An 18,296-nucleotide genomic window follows, 5' to 3' on the forward strand; every position below is an offset into this window, starting at 1 on the left:
GATATCCAGATTTGTTATTGCCGACAGCGCCCAAAGGTTTGCCAGGAGTTGAGTTAACAATGACACTGTGTCCTGACTGTGGAAACACTCAGACGTCTCCTGAAAGCCAAATTAATCTGCAGAGTGTCTGCAGGCTGTTAAAAAGTCAGGAAAAATAGTAAAGCTTTTTAATACTGCTGTCACTGTCAGCAGCCAGAGTCTCTGCTGTGTGGAGCTGCAACAATCAGTCGATTCTTTGATAATGTAATTAATCGTTTCAGTCATTTTTCAAGCAAAAAAGTCAAACATTGTCTGGTAGCAGCTTCTTAAATGTGAGAATTTGCTGCTTTCATTTGTCATTTATCACAGTAAATGAAGACTCTTTGGGTTTTGGACTGTTAGTTGGACAAAAGAAGAAATTTGAAAATGTCGCTCTTGGCTCTGGGAAGTTGTGATGACAATTTTTTGACAATAGAAAATTAGCACTAAAACTTAGCATACTATATACCTTATTGTAGTAATACTTACCTCTACACCTGTAAGTTCTCATAAGGGCTTTTCACACTGCATTTAGCCCCAGCCCTGCTCTGGAGCAGGGTTAGCTCCAAGTCTGTAGGGTTATTCCCTGAAAATCGACTAAACCCAGGGCTAAAAGCTGCCAGTGTGAAACAGGAATAAAAGATTAGAAGACAAAGATAAATCAGCCAGATTATCAGAAATCACCTGTGTGGGTGGACAGAGGCTTTAACCCAGAGCTAGAGGAAGAGCCAAAATAAAAAACATGTCTTCCTTTTATGACATTTTGTCTGTTTGTCTGTAAATCTTTGCTAAATTCACCAAAAGTTAAGATAAGATAGTACCTCATTTGCATGTTTAAGCATAAAATGTTATGAAACTTGGTGATAATAATTAAAATTTTTAGCCTGTTCAACCCAGAGTTTCTCCCCTTAAATGGATAGACCACCTGACAGGAGGGCCATCGTTCATCTCCAGGTGAACTCTGTTTGGTTCATTAGTGGCTGGGAAGTAAAAAAGACCAACTTCAGGAGTTTATATGAGCTGATTAGATGATTTTAGCAGGAAGTAAAAGATAAGTACTTCACTTGAATGAGCTGTCGTCTGTCTGTGCTGTCAGCTGCTCAGTGGATGTGAACAATCTTCTGCTTCTTTGCAAAATGCCACCAGATGCAGCAGGACATCCTGGTATTTTTAGCAAACTGCAGCGTATGAGGATGTACTAAATCTCCTGTTATACTCAATAGTATGGTAGAATGAGTATTGGAAGACACCCATGGACAGTCAAGGAAGTGGTTTGTATAAGTGGTGTGTGTGTGTGTGTGTGTACTGTATATTTACCCAAGTACCTCTGGTAACCATAGCAACACATATGTGTGTCAGTATGTGAGTGCAGTGCATGGATTTTCTTTAAGACATCAGGAAGTGAGAAAGCAGCTCAAACAGGCGTCCTGTCCATAAAATTACAGCATCTTTTATGCTGCATTTTCATTTTCTATCAATCTGCAGATTACTGTTTAAAGGGATAGTTTGGATTATTTGTGTGGCTGTATGAGGTACTTAGTCAGTGTATTACCTGCAGTACATGGTGGTTGACGTGCGGTGTAGTAATCAGTGGATGTGGACGGAGTTTGGTTGGTTTGGAGAAAGTGATATTTTGCTTATATTTCCAATCAGAAAAGTCTGTCTGGAGGGAGAGTGAGAATAGTTGGAGGCTAATTTCCTGTTGATGGACTAATCTTCAAGCCAACTACAATACTCTCCCCAAACCAACCAAACCCCATTAAAAAAATCAGTCATTTTACCTCACAGAATACAGGAGTTGTTGGTCTACTGCTGCTTCGATCTGTTAGTTTGTTTGTGTTATTGTGTGACTTCTATGTTTTAAACTGTTAGTTCAGATTCCCTGAAGTCACACCAGAAAAAAAACAGGAAGGCAAACTCATCTACGACTGATGGAAGAAGTCACCCGCCCACTTGTTTATCTGTGTTTAAAAAAACCTGCATATTTTGCATTAGTTTCTGTGTAAGAATTGAATTTCAGGTGAAAACTGGTTTAACTGAACCACCAGTGTGCTTGTTGTGTCTTTCATGGTATTATGTAAGGAGGACAGGACAGGAGCACAAAATGAACCTGAAACCCTGTTAAATTTCCTGAACATCCAAAGTAAGCAGCCGCACATGTATTAATGAGATGTGAAAAGGCATGTAGCTGGAATATAATCCAGCACTGTTCAGATGGACCCTGAACACATCAGCGTCTCTTCCACAGATCTTTACAGTGCTGGAGGTGGCAGACGAGGTAACTCTGAGTTATTTCAGGACAGCTGAGGCCTGCTTGTGTTTCAGATAATGAAAACGCACCATCCAGCGGCGGCGGGGCCCTTTTATCCCGCTGCTCGTTACTGCTCAGCACTCCGTTAAGACATTAAGTCAAGAAGAGGAGAAAAGACAGAGTGTGTGTGTGTGTGTGTGTGTGTGTGTGTGTGTGTGTGTGTGTGTGTGTGTGTGTGAGTCACTCACCTAAAAATATCAGCCATATTCGTCCTGTTCTCTCTGACCCGTGAGTCAGAGCTTCAGCCGGCGTTCAGGGCTAACCTGCTGATCTGATGTTTGTCGGGGGAGCGATCAGAGCAGACTGAGGCCGGCTGACGAAGCCGAGGCGCTCAGAGCTGCGGGACGGACAGGTGGACGAGCTGGAAGAGACTAGAACACGTTCAGAATATAACAAACACAGAACTGCCGGGACGGTCGAGGCAACTTCACAGGCCCAAAACAAAATGGCTGCCTGTAGCTCTCACTCTGTTTCACACAAGCAGAGAGACGTTGATAATGATGGCCTGAAGGTTTGAAATATGTTTGAATTTGAACATGCGCTTCATTTTCAACATGATCTGCTTTTTCAGCAACACAATCGCTCATATAAACCAAATGTGCTGATTTGAGGGTGTGGAGGTTTTTGGTTTAATGTGCTTGAACATTGCTTGAACTTTACTCTCAAAAAGCTGCACCGACTCTGTGTGATGAACTTGTGATTGTACGGTGCTCATGTGATGTTCTGTGCAGAACTTGTATCAGAACATGTACAAACATGATATTAGACCATAAATATAATAACTTGTGCAGAGAAGGTAACTATCTTGCTGTGATACCAGGGATAGACACTGATATTTTTAAGCATCAGGCCCTTAAATTTGGTAGCCAAAGTACAAATTTGGAGGCCAAACTTAAACTCAGCTGAGCACAGCTTTCCTTAACTGTGACACGTTTGAGCTTCATCCTGTCACATGAGATATTAACTTGATTGAACAAGATACAAGTTGAAGTTTTTGTGTAGAATTTATGAGTTCGTGCAGCTAAATCAGAACTTTCTCTAACAGTCATCGACCACTGAGCCGTCTGCTTTCAACATTTAGCTTCCTCAGTATAGCTAGTTGGCTAACTCAGTTGTGTTCATCCTTTTGAGGGTTGAAACTAAGTTATGGACCATTTAAACCCGTCACGGGCACGCATGTCGGACGCTCGCCCAGCAGGGATGTGAGCGTCGATCTGCTGCTTACTACGCTGTGATAGGAGCTGAGACAGCTGATTATTGTCTACTTTTTAATCCTTTATGCATGTTTTAGTTTTCTTTTCATATCTACAAGCAGCGGAGCAAGAACTTTGAATAAAAACGATCTAATCTTCTGATACTTCCAGTTTTGTGTCCTCAGTTGTACAGACACAGTTAGTTTGAGGTTCAGTCCCCAGCTCTGATCATTTATTCATATTTTTGGCCTCAGACCAGCAAGAAAACACTCCCAGCGAGATCCCGATGAGTCATTTGTGTTTGTTTACTTTCACTTAGTTTAGCAGCAGAGTGACAGTCGACGTGTTGCAGAGAAGGAAGGTGACAATGTCGTAAAATGAAACACCTGATTGAGATCTGTGGAAGATTTATCTTTTGTTTTCTTTCTCTAATGTCTGTGAGATCAGTTTTCAGGCAGATGTGATGTTAAATAATTGAGTGCAGTGACACTTTTCTGTGTTATCGTTAGTAAGCAGCTGTATCTCCGTCTCCACGTCCTCACCGGCTGGATGTCGGCGGTGATTTGTTGTTGTATTTGTATTTGTATTTTTTTTTACCTCTTTCCTCTCTCTGCTGCAGCCAGCCAGAAGATGGCATGGTTCGTATGCAGTCTCCTCTCAGACTGGAGATCAGGGTGCTGCTGCTGCTGCTGCTGCTGCTGCTGCTGCCAGGCTATTAATAGCTCTGCCATGCTTTCAAACGTGTGTGTGAGAGAGTCTGTAAATAAACTGCTGCTCACTGGGAGGGAACACAACCGTACACACACCGGACTGGAAAAACACAACACAACCGTACACACACCGGACTGGAAAAACACAACACAACCGTACACACACCGGACTGGAAAAACACAACACAACCGTACACACACCGGACTGGAAAAACACAACACAACCGTACACACACCGGACTGGAAAAACACAACAGAACACGAATGCAAAAACACACTTGAAGCAACATGACGGCTCATTACGGCCTGGGAGAGCAGAGGATTGTGGGATTTCCTGGTTTGAGCTGAGATTTAAGGTGCAGAGGTGTCACCTTTACTCTGTTAAAGAACATTCTCTGACAGGTTTTTATCACCACTCTCTTAGAAGTTAAAGTGTTCCCTAGAACCATATAAGGTTCTTCGTTGGGATGTTGACATTTTTTCTGGTGGAGCCGTTTGCTGAATAATGAAGCTTAAATTTAAAACGAAAAAAAAGAAAGAAAAACTGACAAAAAATTGTGTTGTGAGCATTTTTAACTCTGTTAAGAAAATTGCCCTAAATTTTAAGTCCCTGGTGGGACCCTTTATAAAGGTTCTACCACATTTCTGAGGCACAGACTCAAGAACGCAGCAGAATGAACCGATTAAGTTCCAGATATATTTACATTTAAAAGAACCATTTAAACCATAGAGAAACATTTGAGTATTTGAGGATCTTTTAACATTTGTGACTTTAACAATCCTTGAAGAACCCTTTCTTCTTTTGAAGTAAAAGTAAGTTTCTGGGTGGAACCCTAACCCTTCAGGTGGAACCATGTTGGAACCTTTATTTCTCAGAGGGTACCCGATCTGTGTTCAGTGGATATAAAGAGCTCCACGTGAGGAATTAAAATCAGAGCAGAACGTCTCGCAGGCCTTCAGAGGGAGAACAACATGTTTGTTTAATCACGTCTCCGTTAAGATCGAGCAGCCAAGTTGCCTGGTAACTAAAGTGGAACGGAAACCATCGACTTAAGAATCATAATTTAACAAAAGCAGCAGGAGAACGTCTTTGAATATCCACAGTCAAGGCCTCACAAACGTCCTTGAATACAGCAGCTCCGGTACGTGCTGCGTTTGACTCATGAGTTCTGTGTTCTCTTCAGGATCACGCGTTCCTTTCATGGATTCATTTACATACTGAAAGACACCAGACGTTAACCGTAAGATGCTCGTAAGAGCTGACGTTCTGAAGAGTTTGTGAGGTTTGTTCTTGATGAGAACATATAGATTATGTAAATTAAAGTTCCTGAATTAAGTCACATGTAGCAGTTCTATGTTCTGTTTGCACCAGTGAAGGAAGCTAAGCAATGTTCTGCTGTGGTGGAACACTCTTAGAAGTAAAGGTGCTAACTAGAACCCATATAGGGTTCTTTGGCTGGTCCCCATAGGAGAACACTTTTGTGCTCCTGCCATAACTTTTTAAAAAGCTTCTACCTAGAACCCATCATAAAGGTTTATACCTGAAGGGTTCCACCCAGGCCCCCATATGAGAGGCTCCTCTGTGGTGTAATGGTTCCACCAAGACCAGTTCTGTATCCAGAACTTTTCCACTTTCTAAGTGTGCTAACAAGATTGCACCCTAGAGGTTCTGCCAAGAACCCCTTTATAGTCAGGGGGTTTCATCTAAAACTGGGGTTCTAAATAGAAGTCTTTGTATATTACAAGAGTCTGGAAGTCACTCAGGTGGTTCTACTGAGAACCTTATTTTTATTACAAGGGTTTCACCCAGAATTCACCTAGAAGGTTCAAACAGGAACCCCGTTGTATTCCAAGAGTGTAATCTAGAACCCACCCAGGGGTTCTACACCCTTCAGACAGGATTATAAAGCATTTTTAATTAAACATAATTTTAAAAATATGGCGTTCCGTGCAGAGATCACAGAACACTTTCTGAAACTCAGGTGTGTAGATTGTGTGTGTATGTGGTTAAATGATGTGTGAGGATGACCTTGGGATGAAGGGCGGCTCGTCCGCTGCGTTCAAGAACTCCTGAATGAAAAATAACTGATTTGATTCATTCGTCTCTGAGTCTGTGTGAGCGACAGAACAAGAACACTAACTGTTCTGCAGATGAAACCACAAAGAGTTCATCAGAACCAGCTAAATAAAGCCTGACTCAGTCGTATGGAGGGTTTGGTGGGGGGGTTAAATTTAGCCGTGGAGGGAGGGGTCCTCCGTCCTTGTGCTGCCAGTCAGGCGCTAACAAAGAGCGGCGTGTAATAAATGGGACTTTAATTTGTTTTTCCTCGACAAGGTCGCCGTGAGTGATGGGTGAAAGGCAGCGATGGGATGTAGAGTTGGGGGGGGGGGGGGGGGGGGGGGGTACGGTACTGTAGTGGCTTAAAATGGTAAAATCTACAAGGTAATTCTGCACAGGGAAGTCATTCCTCTGATTTTCTTTGATTGCACATGAATGCATCAAAACAGTAGGAAGGGAGGATTGAAGGAAGGGTGGAAGGAAAGACTGACTTACTTGTGAGATGCTTTGTTGTCTCCATGGCAACAGGCAGATAAGGCTTATGGGTGTTGTAGTACTAAGAGAAATCTGACACACCAAACTTCAGCTAAAAAACTCACGATTTAAAAGAAAGGTTATTTTCTTTTACAGAAGTTTGGGTCACATAATTAAAAAGATGGTTAAGTCGTACATTTGTAAGACTGATATCTTACTGGCCATAAGTATGTGGACAGTTTTTATGCATACGTTTTTTTTGATTAAGTAAATCAATTTCCATATTGATCAAACTTTTTGTTCACATCACTAAACTTGGATTTACTAAAGAAAGTTTAGTTGTTTTTTTTTTGTACAACAGAGCTCTGCTTAATTTTAAAATCTGGATTTGCTGATTTTAAATTTTAGATTAAATGAATCTTTCTTGATGCCACTCAGTCTAAGTCTTAAATTTTATGACATTACTCCTAATTTTTCCTTCTGGGTCACTGAAACTCTGTCAGACAATAAAAATGACAGAATCCAAAGGAATACATAAAAGAGATGAAGGAGGAAGCAGGCGGCCATGTTTTCAGTGAAGGTGTATTTAAGTAAAAGCAGCTCTCAGCTGCTTCAGAGGTCATTTTTTCTCTCCTCCTCTCTCCTGATAAGCTCAGTATTGGTTCTCTCAGATCCACACAGCAGATTTTTTCTCTCTTAATGTTCGGCCCTGACACAGTCTGACTCTGCTGCTATCAGCGAGCTTCAGCTCTGCAGCGGCTCTGTCCGTCCAGACGGCTGCGATACGTCTTCTTTGCCCTCTGACATACATTGTGTTTCCATGTCGCCTGTCAGGGACACCAGCTGCTGCGTTAGCACGCGACTGGAAACCTAAACGGTGACCAGAGAGCTAATGAAAGCTGCAGAACGAGCTGCACGCTGCAGCACAACTCTGCAGCAATGAGTTTTATTTTAAAGGCTGACATTTTAGCTACCTCTGTAAATGTATTCAAATTAATTTCCCATTATTGCTGTGCTTATCGGAGGCCGCAGAGACATAAACAAAGATGCGGACAAAAGCAATTAAAAATAAATGGGGTTTGGACAGAAGTGCCCCAGAGAAAGAGATAAAGGCAGGAACAGTATGGAGGCTGTTAGCTGCTGCTGCCACCGCCGCCGCCTCCTCGCATTTATTTTTTATTTCTGTCACAACTGTTGGAGCTGCTGTGGACTTTTTGGGCGCCGTCCTGGGGCGTCATCACACTAAACGGCTAAATTAACCCAATTATTTGGAGCGAGCTGAAGTGGCGCTGCTGCCTGCAGGCTCTGTGTTCTTTCTGAGGACTGTAGATCCATATTGTCTCCACAGCTTCTGGCTAGCAGAGTGTGTGTTCCTGTGTGTGTGTGTGTGTGTGTGTGTGTGTGTGTGTGTGTGTGTGTGTGTGTGTGTGTGTGTGTGTGTGTGTGTTCACTACACAGTATTCAGTGGTCAGCTGAATCTGGAACTGAAGAGTGATTACTGTGCGACTTTGCTTAATGAAAAATAATGACTTGTGCGCTACAGTTTTTTTTCTTTTTGTTCATGCTCTTTAGTGTGGCATTAAAGGGATAGTTCTGTTTTTAAAGTGTGGTTGTATGAGGTATCTAAGCTATTTTAGTCGCCTAAATCAATATCAGTTTAAGTGTGTGCTATATTTAGAGTATTTTCGCTGTTTTACCTTCCTGTCTGTCAGACTTCTCTCTCAGGAAACTGCTCTTATATCAGACAAAGATCACTCTCTCCAAACCAGCCAAACTCCTCTGACAAAATCAGTGATTTTACCTCACAGAAGACAAGTTGTCGGTCTACTGCTGCCTTAGCTGTTAGTTTGTTTGTGTTATTGTGTGACTCAACACAACACTAACGTCACACAACAACACAAACAAACAAACAGATCCAGGCAGCAGCAGAACAACCACTCCTGTGTTCTGTGAGGTAAAATTACTGTTTTGTCAGTTTGGTTGGTTTGTAGAGAGTGATCTTTGGCTCATATAACTTTAGTTTCTTGTTAAAAAAGTAAAGTAGTATTAATACTCTAAATACAGCGTACACTTAAAATGATATTGTTTCCTTTAGGTGTCTAAAACAGACCCCCAGGGTCTGTGACTCTCTGTCAGGGGGTCCATGAAAGTTTTCAAGTTCATGATGTTAACAAAAAAAATCTGTTTCTATTTATTTCAATAAAAGCTTCATACTTACACTACTACAACGAATAATAGTTTCATTTAGTTTATTTGAAAATAGTTAATTTAATTTAAATCTTATACAGTTGTGTTCTAATAAATCACCCATTCAGATCTGGGATGAATCCAAAAGAACTTGTTTTATATCAACACGCTAATTCCAATTTTCTTTGGTGAAAAGTTATTCTTTAAGTATTTATGTATGAAATAGAAGCAATTTTTGAAAAATCTCTTGACTTGAATTCTTCAGACAATTCATAAATATGTTAAAAGCCTTCGAAATCTAAAATTAATAATGATCTTCTTTGTTTTAAAATATATTTTTTATGAAAACGGGCCTTTAAAGTTTGTGTCACAGACCGTGTTCACTTCCTAAACCAGTACTCCTGCTGCTTCTCCAAACTGGAGGGCGTGTCGACCGCGGCCTGCTGTAGGAGACACACTGACTGTGGAGAACCTCATAGAACCACGCTTCAGAAAATCCAAACTGTCCCTTTAAGCTGTGAGCGTGTACCTGAGCTCTGTGTCAGAGGGATCCTTCAGAAATGAAAAGAAAAGCCTCGGCACAGTTTGTTCTACCTTTCACCAAAGAGGCTACAGTAGTTCTTAAATGAAGGCCAGTTTCCGTAGCAACATGCCAAATATAACAAGGCTCCAGCTCGCATAAAAATAAAGACACAGGGATGAAGTCTAAGAGCAGCAGCAGCAGCCGCCGCCGCGCTGCTGAGGACTGCAGGCCTGAGCTCACACTCGCTCTGATGGTATTCACTCTTTAAACCGTGATTCTAATGAATGCTAATGAGCGGACGCTCGCCTGCAGCTCTGACACACTCACAGTCATTTTTTATCACCAAACACACACGATGCTCGGTGTGTTTTATCAGCTCGGAGGAGTGAGCGTGCAGCACAGGTGTCACTGACCTCCTCCTGTCTCCTCTCACTGAGGACAAAGCAGAGCCCGCAGCTCGACGGCAGACGCTGCTGTGGAAGTTTAATGAGAAACTGAATAACGCTGCACTTCCATAAAGACTCTGAGAGACAGAAATAACACAGATCAAAGCAGCAGAGGTGGAAATATTCCGATTAATGCGACCTGAAATGTTCAGAAACATTTAGGAATTTTTAGATGTACTTCCTGGTTCACACATGCAGCTGCGTTCAGGAACAGTTCCATCTTGTGCTTTCTCAAAAGTCACCGTCTAAATTCTTTGCTCAGTATCTCCCAGCATTCATTGCTAAAACCTGGTGGAAACTTGAGCTGCAACCAAGGATTACATTCATCATCTATAAATTATTTTCTTTCTTGGTTGTTTAATCCATAAAATGTAAGAAAATTGTGAAAAAAATGGAGTTTGGTTGGTTTAAAGAGAGCACTATTTGGCTTATGTACCTAGTTCTAGTCTTCACAGACATGTAAAGTACAACTTGAATGTTTGGGTGAGGCAGTAATTCTAGTTTTGTTGAGTTGTTGAGTCTGGAGTCTTTCATCAGATGAAGAACTTTTTATTTGCTGTCCCTGTAATGTCACGGCATTTTTCCTTAAATGTTACTCCATGAGCCACTGCAGCCATCCTCACACTCTCCTGTGTAAGAAATGTTCCTGAAGATCTGATGGATAAACTGCTCGTGTAAATGTTGAAAGTCACTCGCAGATTATTCCAGTAATTTACCAGGCACTATGTGTGAAAGAGGCTTTGGATAGACCCTCCCTGCCTGTTAAACTCTCAAAATTGTGAATGAAACAAGTGAAAGAGTTTATAGAGGATTATTTTCCTTGAATAAAGTGCTGCAGAAAACGTATAACAGGGTTTTATTCTGACACTAAACTTAGAAAGCAGGCAGCAGACGATGTGGGAGTGTTGGGGGAGTTGGGAGTCGATTGTGCATTTCATTTACAACTACTCTCGTCCAAATAAATGTGAGCACATTCATCAAGACTGCTGGTTCACCTCAGTGCTGTGGGGAGGCGACGTGTGGACGTTTAATTTGGTGTTCTTTATGTAATGGTAGTGTTCTGTGTCCACTGTTCTGTGCAGTGATGTCCGGTTCCTCCTGTTCTCCTGTAATGGATTCTGTGTCCGACTCACATGTGCTGCAACAGAGACGAAAGACAATTTCATTTACCTGCGTCTAATGAAAAGGCAATTTGTCGTGTGATAGCATGGAGATGGAGTGGGACGCTGACACACACACACACACACACACACACACACACACACACACACACACACACACGGCCGTCCTGCAGCCTGCAGCTTCAGAGCAGAAATGAATGACACTGTGTCGTCTGCCTGCAGCTCCCAGAGGCAAACTGAGAGGCCACGCCACGTCTGCAGCTCCACAAACTCAATCATTTTCTCCACGGTGACCTGTTAGAGAGCGACCGTCGACAATCCCGCTCAGTGTTCGCCTGGAAAAGCTCAGGGTTTGATGCAAGATGGTGGAAACAGGAAACCAGTGCAGCCAGAAAGCTGTAGCAGTGGTTTAAATAACGATGAAAACAAGAAATATTTTTATAAATCATCTCATATACCAATGCTTAAGAGTTCTACATTCAAATTGAAACAGGATTCAGCAGCCGCACGACGACTTTCTTGTATTAAATTTGTAATAAAATGCTCTTTAGGTCAGATTTGTCATTTTCTGAAGAGCTGCCGTGTTTTTATCTTTTTGAAAAGTAAAAAGTAATAAAAGCTCCAGCAAGCAGTGCCAGGAAAAGTTCATGGTCCTGAAGCACTGAGTGGTTTATACAAGTGGCAGTCATTCAAACTCTCGTCTACAACACACTGTGTGTGTCGCTGAATCATCTTGGTTAACACTCAGGTCTCAGATCCCGTAAAAAAAAGTTTGTTCTGAATGCTGCTGCTGAGATAAGACCTGTGGAAAATAAAAGCACGGTGAGAGTTTTGTTAAGTCGTGCCTGGACATAAATCCTCAGTTGTTGTCAAGTTTGTAAGGTGGTAGTGTGCAGACTTAGTTTTGGGTTTATTTATGGTACAACATGACCAAAATCTTCTGTGGAGCATATTGTCTATAAATTCAATGAATAAATAGTTTATATAAAGTGACGACATGGAAAGGTCAATTTGTAGTACATTTTGAAAATATGATTTATTTATTTTTTTAAGGTACAAGCTCCTCATTTTTGTTTTCTCCGGTTTGGAATAACCCTGTTCTGTCTCAAGTTCACTCTCCTCCATTTTTGTTTGTGTTCCCTTCTTGCAGATTTCCAGCCTCCATTCATGCTGTGCGGAGGATTGGAAAGTGTCACCAAATTATGAAAAATATTGCCACGTATTATCAGAGTCCAGCTGAGAGAAATTCAGGCGTATCCAGTCACTCATTTGTTCAGTTCACTTGCTGAAAGAATCTATCAGACTGTCTTCTCTTGGTGACATATTTTAGGTATATTTGGGCATCGCATGCATAATAATACAGGTTGATTTTGGCCTAAGAGAAAAATGTAACTGTAAAATCAAAGTGACCCAAGGATTGAGTCTTGTGGGACTCCATACACCATTTCTAAAGGCTTCATCAGTTGTAACTAATGTTATGCTTTACAGATATATTTTTATACTTTTTTTTATTATTATTAATGTTTAAGTAGCGGCAGACCTCCACCAAGGCCAAACACTCTGTCCTGCAATGTTAACAAAAGTGATAAATAATTTTAGTGTTTGCTCCGTGGTTCTGATCCACTGCAAAATTTATTGCCGTCTTCCTCGCCTCATGCATGAAAATTAGGCCAGTGGTTTTTACGTAATCCGTTTGACAAACAGACAAACTGGAAGTTATTACATTTCTTATGTGCATGTATTTTATACATTTATTAGTGCAAGGGAGAAAAAAAATCAAATACATGCAAACCAAGCTTTGCATGTATTTACAACCGAGAAGCTGCCAAGCTTCTCTCATTTTGCTCACTTGTGTTTGGTTGGTCTTTAGCCTCCTACAGTGACCCAGTTAAATATTAGTAAGTTATTTATTAACCATAAATTAAGTTGCAGCTTCTGTTTAAAGGGTCTAAAGAAAGGTTTAAAGAAACAAAACTCAGCTGCAGCAGCTGTTTTTGGAGAATCCTGCCTGGTCAAAAAGCAGCACTGCTGCACAGAAAAAAATGTTCTTTTTTCCTCTAAAATCCGACAGAACAGCTGGTAAATCGAGCTTCCAAGAGCTTCTTTTAATTAACATGTAGAAACAGTATCCACAGGCGTCCTAAATGAAGCTCCTGCAGTCATTTTCACTGTAACTAAGTGGCTCTTTCTCCTGCTGGAGCTGTGAATATGTGAGAGCCACACCTCTAATTGAACACTGGCATGTCAGAGCATGTTTCAGCCTCACGCTGCCATCAGCTGCTATCACACCGGGGACCAGGCCTCTTCTTCCTCTAGACCTCTGCCTCGCCGCCTCCTCGCACCTCCTCCTGCTCCTCTGCTCCTCAGACGGTCCCCTGTGATTGGCTTCTCCAACGCATGAGCCACTGTCCTAAAATGAGGATTACTTACCTACAGGAGTGTGTGGTTAACCTGGAACTATAGACAACCGGGCAAAAATAAATTTTCTTCGATGGCCAAAGTAAAAAACGTACAGAAATATGTCACCATCTCAGGCAACGATTAAGTGCAAATTATCTCTGCACCTTCTGACAAGAGTTTAATAAAATCTGCGTCTGATATTTTGGGTTTCTAGAAGATGATTCCCCAAAATTTCAGTAAAATGCTTGTCCGAGATGTTGATCTGTGACAAGATATTTATGAAAAAAGCTAGATTTTTATGAAATCTTAAGTGTTTATTCATAATCTCTGGAGGATGAATATTTTAATCTTTCTTTTAGTGCCAGCACCAGGACAAAATTAATACGAGAAAAACAAACATTTTTCAGGTCAGATTGTAATGAATTCATGAAATCTGCTGTTGATCATTCATCGTCCCCAGAGGATGAACCGTTTTTGACTATTACCTTTCCTCAGATTCCACCATTAGGAAAAGTGATCGATCCTGCACAGAAAATATCACTAATTTTCATGATATATTTGAGGATAAACTTCTCAGCTTGTTTAAACATTTCTTTTAAGGTGACCTCATCTGCTGTGTCACCATGTTGGAATTTTATCATTTCTCTATTCAGCCGTGTTGGATTTTATTAAAATTTTCTGTGACCTTTGCCTGTGACCTTCAAACATAATCGCTTTGAAAAGTTCCTCGCTACTTTGGCAGCTGCCCCTCGTTTATTAAACCACCAAAGACACGTTTTCCAGGCATTTGGCGGTTGTTAAATTTGGGACCTGGGCTGCGTTGGACGGAGGAGTGCTGGGAGGAAGGCGATGGCGGCAGCTGGGCAGGTGGCCGCCCGTTTCCCACGAGGCTCCACGGTTGCAGCTTTGAGAGATGAAGCACGTCAGAGTTAGCCAAACAGCGCTAATGCTCTCCCCAGAAAGCCTCCCAGTCCAAATGCTAACAAGAAAGCAAAAGCCGGCTGTGTTTGTGTGCATTTTGAACAGATGCTCTGGCTGTAAATATGGAGGGGGGGCGCCATTTGTTTTCATTTTGTTGCATTCAGGGGAAGGGGGAGGATTATGTGTTGAGAGAAAACAGTCATTCAGATGCAGTCGGCAGCAAATTCAGTCCGTCCTTCCCTCTGAGTGAGCCGATCTTTATCTCGTGTCCTGCAAAACAAATATTTGGATTTTAGCAATGAAGGACAAACACAAACAAACACAGTGGGCCTGATTTTAATACACAAATTCAGTTTCTGTGTTCTTCATCTTCTGATGGCCAATCAGCAGCTTCCTCTGTAGTCTTTTATAACCTTGATGTGTGCTCTTGAAATGTATTTTCAAACAGTTTGTTTTGGAAAAGTCTCTTGTTGGTTTCACTGTGCTCATTTACTTCTGACAAATCTGCAGCCTTCAGTCAGTCAGGAACACCCGAAAGATTTTTCTCGGAACTGGAAACGTAATGGAAAAAAAAAATCACCTCTTGAACGAGTAACTGCAACTGTCAGGTGTCAGAATGTAGAGTTCAGACCACAAATAGTGAGTAAAAATAGGTCTTAAATGAAAAAATAAGTAGTAACTTTATAAGCAATTTAAAAACTAAAGAAGTATTCAGCAGCATCAGGACAAAACTTCTACAAGAAAACATTTTTTTTTTGGTCAGATTGTTCTGGATTTCTCTGAGTGTGTTAACTGTCCCCAGAGGGTTCGGCTTATCACTGAGTTTCATCACACTTTGGAAATGTGTCTTCCCCTTTGGTTAATTTTCCCCCGCCCCCCCGACCTTTCCTGTGACACTGCCATCATCCATGAACTCAGCTTTGAATATTTGTGGTCCTCAGAGGTTGAATCTTAATGACCTCCTAACTTTTCCTCTCGCTCGAGCGTTTGGACAAGAACGACAGCCGAGGGTGACGGTTGTATGTTTGAAACTGTTTTTGTGGAAACTGATGTTTCTGTTCTGTTTTGCTTCGTGGTGGAGGAAAACATTGATTCTTGATGCATCTTGATTCTCCCTTGATGCAGAAAAGTCAACAAATTTAAATACAGAGACCAGTTCTTGTCCTTGAGACCACCTGTAACAAGCTGACAGCTGGATCAGCTGGATCTTGTTTACAGTTTTGAAATTTTGATGCATCGATAGTCCTTTTAAAATGACACTGATGTCCTCTGAATCAGAATCAAGATTTCAACCCCTAGTTGTGCTTCTTCTTCTTGCTGTTTTTGTTGTTATCATCAGTGAGTAACTCGTCTTTTTGGGAACGTAATCTCCACAAAAATCAATATGGCAAATCAACCAAACCTGTAAAACTGATCATTGTCTTGCAGAGTTTTCATGCAGACACAAGCCTCAGGTAAATAACGTGGCAGTTATTTTGAATATTTAGAAATTTAGGTTGTTTAAATGCATATTTTGTAGCTGGAAGTCTTCATCTTTGTTTTCTTTTGCTGATGAATTACAGTATGTGTTTCTTGGCATGTTAGCAAGAACAATTGTCAATATCATCAAATCTTCTTCTCTCATGTCTCCAAACAGACTGTTGATGTTGGCTGGAATTACTTTCAAAAATTCATTATTTCTTCTGGATCTGTGTCTGGCAGCTACAGAACAGTTCATGTTCAGGAAGAGTTGGTGATATTTGACTTTTATTTACTGACCATCAGATGAAATGTTTTTCCTGTCATTGGTGTAAATGATTGAACTGCCTGCTGCTGATTAAGTAGCAGACACAAACATTTCCAGCTTGTTGTGTTGTGAAGTCCAAAAGTCCAAATTTAATGACAGAAAGATAGATGGATTGTTATTTAACTAAATATTCTGCTTCAGTTCGTATTTGATGGCATTTAGCCTTTAAAAAACAACATTTTCACTGCGGTCTTGTGTGGTGTGAACTTTCCTGTGTTTCCACCCTCAACCCAAAGCTTCCTCATTTTGGTCAGTGATGAGATATTACAAAAACTGATCATTGCTCTCCCATGAAATCTGCTGAACTAAATAAACAAAGCTGTGTGGTCAGAAAGTCCCCAGAGGATGAACCCGTTTCACAGGCGCCACACAAGATATCAAAGATTTCATGATGTAATCAAGCTCTCGATGAGTTAAACTCTTACAAGGTGACCCGACTTTCCATGTCATCAAACTGAGAGTTTTTAAAGTTTGGTGTGGTTGTCATAGTTCAAAGTGAATGTAATGTTTGTGCAGGGATGTGTACTTGTGCATGGTGATGCATACAGACCATTTCTCCTGAACACCTCTAGTTGTTAAAAACCCACACGGGGAACATTTTAATTTGTGTATTTTAAAAGTAGAACAGTGGAAATCAGTCGCTGCAGCTGTGATGTTTAAATACCAGCTAGGATGAGACACTGTAAAGCTCTGCTGCTCACACTATCCTGAATATTTCCTGTTTCCTCTCTGCTGATGACTGTAGTCACCTCAGACTGAAGGGAGCCCTCTGCAGACAGACAGACAGACAGATAGGCAGGCAGACAGACAGATAGGCAGACAGGCAGGCAGGCAGACAGACAGACAGTAGTAACAGTGAATGAGTAAAACGTCAGACACGGTGTAGTCGTTGTGAAATGGTTGAGGCGTTGCAGTGCAGTAATCTCTCTCTCTGACGCAACGCCGCTCAACTCCCAGAGAGTGCAGCTGATTTGGAAACTATCAGCACTCTGCTTATAAATTTCCCCAGTGTGAAAAGCAATGCATACCCAATGAATCCGCCCGTATTTATCTACCCGACTATCCACACACACTCGTCTCACTCCGACCAGCTGCCCCGCTGCAGGGAAATAAAAAAATAAAAAATAGAGATTCAGTTTTCCCGCTCCGCTCCGCTCCCCAGACGGTTCCACACGTATCCTTTAGATTACAGATGACAAATGGACGCAGATCTTCTTCTGCCGGCTGGGAGCGGTCCAGCTGTGAGCCTCCAGAGGTTCCTCTGGGGTTTGTTAGTGTTTGTTAAAGTGCAGGGTGGGCGAGGAGGAGAAGAATCCACTGCAGCATGAAGAGGAGCACACAGGGAAAAAGTTTGCAGTGTGCAGACGAAAATAAGAAAAGAAAACAGACATCAGTAAATAAATAATACGGTCCAGTACTGCATCTTATTGATTATTCTCCAAGTTTTTTAATAACGGTGCTGCATGGTCCAGACTGATAATCATTCTGGTTCCAGCAGTTTGAAAACATATACAGACACGTTACAACTTTCAAAATGAAAATTATTAAAAATGACTTTAAATTCCTCTTAAAAGACTCTCATGTTTTCCTCTTATCAGTAAAACAATTTTACATGCTTCACAAAAGGTGTACTGCAGATATAAATATTAACATTGAATTTCTTCTATAGTCTTATTTATTTATTAAGTACACAGTCGTATTTATAATCCAGTTTCTTTTTTCTTTTTCTCTCTCTGTTGCAGAACCAGACGTTGTGTAAAGGCCTCAATGAACTTCAGAATGGACAGGTGAGGAGCTGGACACTGGTTCTCTTTACGCTGATGATGATGATGAAATGTATATTTGCATATTTGCAGTATTCAACAGCTGACCTGAGTGTTTGTGTGAGAGAAATGAACTAGTATCCCTGTAGAAACTTGCAGCTGAATGCATTCATAATGCAGTTTGTTGCTCAGATTGTTACCACAGTTATGAGCAAATGCTGCTTTCTGTTAAATTGCTGAAAAGTGTTTCTTTGACAGAAATTTGCATGAGTGCAGAACACAATCTTCTTCCTGTATTTACTTTTTTGCTCGTGCCCCCAAGTGAATGTTCTCATGTGGTTTGTAGTTCTGCAGTTTGGTTTGCTTGGATTTTTATTATCTGTG

The 18,296-nt window shown here is 41.2% G+C and overlaps 1 protein-coding gene across 1 annotated transcript in view; it reads left to right on the forward strand.

The window, feature by feature from the left end:
* Nucleotides 1-18,296, forward strand: part of phf21b (PHD finger protein 21B) — a 99,236-nt gene that overhangs the window by 34,846 nt on the left and 46,094 nt on the right. Inside the window, exon 2 of the mRNA XM_084711519.1 lies at nucleotides 17,892-17,936. Within this exon, the coding sequence (XP_084567645.1) occupies nucleotides 17,892-17,936 (45 nt within the window). The remainder of the gene's footprint in view (nucleotides 1-17,891; nucleotides 17,937-18,296) is intronic.

The sequence above is a fragment of the Lutjanus erythropterus genome, chromosome 22 (assembly GCF_056507025.1).
Source record: "Lutjanus erythropterus isolate fLutEry1 chromosome 22, fLutEry1.hap2, whole genome shotgun sequence".
NCBI classification, from domain to species: Eukaryota; Metazoa; Chordata; class Actinopteri; order Lutjaniformes; family Lutjanidae; genus Lutjanus; species Lutjanus erythropterus.